We start from the raw sequence: 6,000 nt of genomic DNA, 5'->3' as shown, positions 1-6,000 counted from the left end.
CAGAGCAAGACCCTGTCTCAAAAAAAAAAAAAAAAAAAAAAAAAAGGAAAGAAAGCAAGCAAATGGTATAACTGTACTATACAATTGTGAATAACTGATTTGATGCTGATATTCATAATTTTTAACCTCAGTTCCAGTTATCGCATTAATAGAATTTCTCATGTATAACATCGCATTGCCAAAGCCACCTTTCAGATAGGTTGTTTTTTTCTGTTTCCTTGGCTGGTAATGTACCTAAGTCTCTGAGGCTTAAATCCTCTTCCCCTCTTCTATTGTCTTAGCAATGCATGTGGCCTTCTTGATTTCAATGGAGTATTAGAAAGTTCCATGAACCCAACCTTTTCACTAAAGATGTGTTTACACTTTGTTCTTACCTGTCAGTCTTGCTTTAGCTGAAGGTTAAATTTAATCTTAAATTAGAGGAGGGTTCTTTGTATATAACTGAAATAAAGAGCCCTACATTATAAGCTGATAGTCTTTCTCTTATTACTGAATTTTGCTTTCTTCCCTTCTTATAAATTGAATTTAACATAAGCGTGCTCTCTCTCTCTCTCTCTTTCTCTCTCTCTCTCTCCCCCTCCACACACACACACACACACACACTCACTCTCTCCCTTTCTCTCTCTCTCATTGTTTATATTCTTTAAGATGAAGCCTCTCTCTGTCGCCCAGGCTGGAGTCCAATGGTGCAATCTTGGCTCATTGCAACCTTCACCTCCTAGGTTCAAGTGATTCTCCTGCTTCAGCCTCCCGAGTAGCTGGGATTACAGGCGCCCACCACCACACCCAGCTAGTTTCTGGTTTTTGTTTTGTTTTTTTTTTTGAGACTGAGTTTTGCTCTTTTTTTTTAAAGATGGGGTTTCACCATGATGGCCAGGCTGATCTTGAACTCCTGACCTCAGATGTTCCACCCACCTCGGCCTCCCAAAGTGCTAGGATTACAGGCGTGAGCCACCGCGCCCGGCAAGTTTTGCTCTTGTTGCACAGGCTGGAGTGCAATGGTGCAGTCTCGGCTTACTGCAGCCTCTGCCTTCTGGGTTCAAATGATTCTCCAGCCTCAGCCTCCCAAGTAGCTGGGATTGCAGGCATGTGCCACCACGCCCAGCTATTTTTTTTTTTTTTTTTGAAACAGAGTCTTACTCTGTCGCCAGGTGCCAGGCTGGAGTGCAGTGGCATAGTCTTGGCTCACTGCAACCTCCACCTCCTGGGTTCAAGCAGTTCCCCTGCCTCAGCCTCCCTAGTAGCTGGGACTACAGGCACGTGCCACCATACCCAGCTAATTTTTGTATTTTAGTAGAGACAGGTTTCACCATGTTGGCCAGGATGGTCTCCATCTCCTGACTTTGTGATCCGCCCTCCTCGGCCTTCTAAAGTGCTGGGATTGCAGGCATAAGCCGCCCTGCCTGGCCAATTTTGTATTTTTAGTAGAGACGGGGTTTCTCCATTTTGGTCAAGCTGGTCTTGAACTCCCGACCTCAGGTGATCCATCTGCCTTGGCCCCACAAAGTGCTAAGATTACAGGCATGAGCCACCTTACCTGGCCTAATTTTTGGATTTTTAGTAGAGACGGGGTTTCACCATTTTGGCTGGGCTGGTCTCAAACTCCTGACCTCAAGTGATCCGTCCATCTTGGCCTTCCAAAGGGCTAGGATTACAGGCGTGAACCACCGTGCCTGGCCTGGGCCCTTCTTTTAAAAATAGTGGAAAATTGGCTGGGCGCGGTGGCGCACGCCTGTAATCCCAGCATTTTAGGAGGCGAAGGCAGGTGAATCACGAGGTCAGGAGATCAAGACCATCCTGCCAGCATGGTGAAACCCTGTCTCTACTAAAAATACAAAAATTAGCGGGGTGTGGTGACACATATCTGTAATCCCAGCTACTCAGGAGGCTGATGCAGGAGTACTGCTTGAACCAGGGAGGCAAAGGTTGCAGTGAGCTGAGATCGCCCCGTGGCTCTCCAGCCTAGCAACAGAGGGAGACTCCTTTTCCAAAAAAAACACAAAAAAAAAAAAAAAAACTGGAAAATTACTAATAAAACTAAAGACCCCTTTGACACCTCCTTTTCCCATCTTAGAATCCTTTCCTTCGTTTTTCCCCAGAGTAGTTTCAGTTATGACTTAGTTGTACTTTTGTTCAGATTTTTAAAAATACTTTAAAAAAAAAACTTTTTAATAGAGATGAGGTCTCACTATGTTGCCTAGGCTGGTCTTCCTGAACTCAAGTGATCCTCCTGCCTCAGCCTCTTACAGTGCTGGGATTACAGGCGTGAGTCACCACACCTGGCCTCAGATTTTAAAAAATACTCTTTTTTTAGACAGAGACTCATTCTATTGCCCAGGCCTGAGTGCAGTTGTGCAATTCCAGTTCACTACAGCCTCCTTCTCCCAGGTTCAAGCAATTCTCCTACCTCAGCCTCCCTAGTTGCTGGGATTACAGGTGCCCACCACCACGCCCAGTTGATTTTTGAATTTTTAGTAGAAACATGATCTCAGCTTACTGCAAACTCCACCTCCTTCAAGTGATTCTCATGTGTCAGCCTCCTCAGTAACTGGGATTACAGGCATGCTCCATTACGCCAGGCTAATATTTGTATTTTTTAGTAGAGACGGGGTTTTGTCATGTTGGCCCAGCTGGTCCTGAACTCCTGGCCTCAAGTGATTCGCCTGCCTTGGCCTCCCAAGGTACTGGGATTATAGGTGTTAGCCACCGCACCCAGCCTGGCACATGTATGTTTAAAAGTATTTTTAAACCAGGCGCAGTGGCTCATGCCTGAAATCCCAGCACTTTGGGAGGCTGAGGTGGGCAGATTGCCAGAGCTCAGGGGTTTGATACCAGCCTGGGCACCATGGTGAAACCTTGTCTCTACTGAAAATAAAAAAAAATTAGCTGGGTGTGGTGGTGTGTGCCAGTGAGCCAAGATCAGGCCATTGCACTCCAGCCTGGGCGACAGAGTAAGATTCTGTCTCAAAAAAAAAAACAACAAAAAAACTGGCCAGTGCATTGGCTCATGCCTGTAATCCCAGTGCTTTGAGAGGCCGAGGTAGGCAGATCATGAAGTCAGGAGTTCGAGACTAGCCTGGCCAACATGGTGAAACCCCATCTCTACTAAAAAATACAAAAGATTAACTAGGTGTGGTGTCAGCTGCCTGTAATCCCAGCTACTCAGGAGGCTGAGGTAGGAGAATGGCTTGAACCCAGGAGGCAGAGGTTGCAGTGGGCCAAGACTGTGCCACTACACTCCAGCCTGGGCAACAGAGCAAGACTCTGTCAAAAAAAAAAAAAGAGAGAGAGAGAGAGAGAAAGTAATAGTAAACAACCCAGTAGATTGTTTCTAATTTTTTGCTTTTACCAACAGGACTATAATACATTTCTTGTCAATTCTCCTAGGGTAACTATATGTTATTAGATGTTGACTACCAGTTTTACAAACAACTGTCTTACTTTTTTTTTCTATTCTCCATAGGGATGCCATTGAAAAGTTATTTCCTGATGCCATTAGGATGAGACTTGAAGACATTCAGCAGAATAATAACATAGTCCAAAGTCTTGCAGCCTTTCAGAAATATGGAAACGATCAGATTCCTTTAGCTCCCAACACAGGCCGAGTGAATCAGCAGAGGGGAGGGGGATTTTTTTCTGGTGTGCTCACAGCTTTAACTGGAGTGGCAGTAAGTCAATCGCTGTGTTCCTCTGTGTCCCCCACACTTCACCCCCCAACCCCTGATTCCCACTGAAGTCATTTCTGTTGAAATCGCTTAAACAATTGATGTGACTGCATGTAATTCACTGTATACATTGAAATCTGCTGGGTTCTGTGATTTCTTCAGGTATGTTGCTTACTCAGGTAGATCATTTAATAGTACCTAGTAAATGGAGAAAGGTGGTAGAGCTGGAATTCAAGACCAAGTCTGGCTTGGTAATAAAATCTTTTTTTTTTTTTTTTGAGACAGAGTCTTGCTCTGTCGCCCAGGCTGGAGTGCCATGGTGCAATCTAGGTAAAAGTGTTCTCTTAGGGCGATGAAAATGTTCTAAAAGCAGCTCTGGTGATGATTATACATTTTTGTGAACATGTTAAAAACCATGGATTCTGTACTTCAAATGTGTGGATTTTATGTGGATTACATCATTTCTCTTTTTTTTCTTTTCTTTTTTTTTTTTTTTTTAATAGAGACAAGTTTTCACCGTGTTGGCCAGGATGGTCTCCATCTCCTGACGTCATGATCCGCCCGCCTCGGCCTCCCAAAGTGCTGGGATTACAGGCGTGAGCCACCGTTTTTTGTTTTGTTTTGTTTTTTATATGAATTCTTGCCCTGTTGCCTAGACTGGAGTTCAGTGGCATCATCTTGGCTCACTGCAGCCTCCACCTCCTGGGTTCAAGCGTTTTTCCTGCCTCAGCTTCCCGAGTAGCTGGGATTACAGGCATGTGTCACCACACCCAGCGAATTTTTGTATTTTTAGTAGAGATGGGATTTCACCATGTTGGTCAGGCTGGTCTGGAACTGCTGACCTCGAGTGATCCACCTGCCTTGGACTCCCAAAGTGCCGGGATTATAGTGATGAGCCATTGTGCCCTGCCTTCCTTGGTAATACAATCTTAAGAACATACCAGTTAACTAAATTCCATTGTGAAGACTTTTTTCTTTCAAGGTTCTATGCATAAAAAATCTAAATGTTTTTCCAGTAGAAAAGACACGAGTCAGTTATGTTGAGCAAGTTGATGGAGTCAAGGCGCCAGCTGCTCCCAGGCGCCTGAGATGAGTCCTGTTCTCACCTCTGTACCCTCACTGCCGAGCAATCAGCAGAGAGAAGTACCCAAGGAGAGCTGTGCTCCCCAATTCTCTGTGGCAGTGATGTTGCCCTGCTTCTGTGTGCAGACTCCAAGTCATTCCCTAAGAGCTCAGACTCTTCCTTTCCCTGCCTCCCAGCCACATCTTTAGAAACTGGCATCTCTGCCTCTCCATGGTTTAAAGTCCCTGTCACTTTTCCCCAGGTGGTCCTGCTCGTCTATCACTGGAGCAGCAAGGAATCTGAACATGACCTCCTGGTCCACAAGGCTGTGTCAAAATGGACCGCAGAAGAAGTTGTCCTCTGGCTGGAGCAGCTGGGCCCTTGGACCTCTCTTTACAGGGAAAGGTTTTTATCTGAACGAGTAAATGGAAGGTGAGGAGCAAAGTCTTCTGACACACCATGGACATTTTAGAAAACAGCTTTATTGATATATAATCCACGTTGGGCATGGTGGCTCGCACCTGTATTCCCAGCCCTTTGGGAGGACGAGGCGGATGGGTCATTTGAGGTCAGGGGTTTGAGACCAGCCTGACAAATACAGTGAAACCTCATCTCTACTAAAAATACAAAAAAAAAAAATAGCTGAGCGTGGTGGTACATGCCTGTAATGCCAGCTATTTGGGAGGCTGAGGCAGGAGAGTCTCTTGAACACAAGAGGTAGAAGCTGCAATGAGCCGAGATCATGCCACTGCACTCCAGCCTAGGCAACCGGGCAAGACTGTATCTCAAAAGAGAGAGATGTAATCCACATGAAATTCTCATGTTTGCAGTACACAATCCATGGTTTTTACTGTGTTCACAAATATGTGTAATCATGACTACAGCTGGTTTTAGAACATTTTCAGCACCCTAAAAGAAAGCTTTTACCCTTTAGTTAATCCTCATTTCTCCCCAACCCCCTGCCCTGGCAAACACTGTCCTACTCTCTTTCTCTATGGATTTGCCTATTCTGGACATTTCATGTAAATGGATTCATACAATATGTGGTATTTTGTGTTTGACCTTTTCACTTAGTATAATTTTTTTCAAAGTTTACCCATGACAAGGCATGTATCAGTACTTCGTTTCTGTTTTTTTTGAGATGGAGTCTAGCTCTGTTGCGCAGACTGGAGAGTTCAGTGGCCTAATCTCAGCTCACTGCAACCTCCACCTCATAGGTTCAAGCGATTCTCCTGCCTCAGCCTCCTGAGTAGCTGGGATGCACCTGCCACC

The 6,000-nt window shown here is 45.1% G+C and overlaps 1 protein-coding gene across 5 annotated transcripts in view; it reads left to right on the top strand.

Annotated features, from left to right (window-relative positions):
• The window catches only part of BFAR (bifunctional apoptosis regulator), a 47,792-nt gene that overhangs the window by 22,164 nt on the left and 19,628 nt on the right, over positions 1–6,000 (top strand). For 4 of the 5 annotated variants that reach the window (XM_032242712.1, XM_032242713.1, XM_032242710.1 and 1 more), the window contains 2 exons: positions 3,464–3,668; positions 4,991–5,160. In XM_032242712.1, coding sequence (XP_032098603.1) covers positions 3,464–3,668; positions 4,991–5,160 — 375 coding nt within the window. The remainder of the gene's footprint in view (positions 1–3,463; positions 3,669–4,990; positions 5,161–6,000) is intronic. The other variant, XM_032242714.1, reaches the window with a different exon arrangement.

Source organism: Sapajus apella, unplaced genomic scaffold (genome assembly GCF_009761245.1).
Source record: "Sapajus apella isolate SASKATOON/1434 unplaced genomic scaffold, GSC_monkey_1.0 scaffold51, whole genome shotgun sequence".
Lineage (NCBI taxonomy): Eukaryota > Metazoa > Chordata > Mammalia > Primates > Cebidae > Sapajus > Sapajus apella.
Note: the sequence above shows the minus strand (reverse complement) of the source record. Positions and strands in the feature narration are given on the sequence as shown.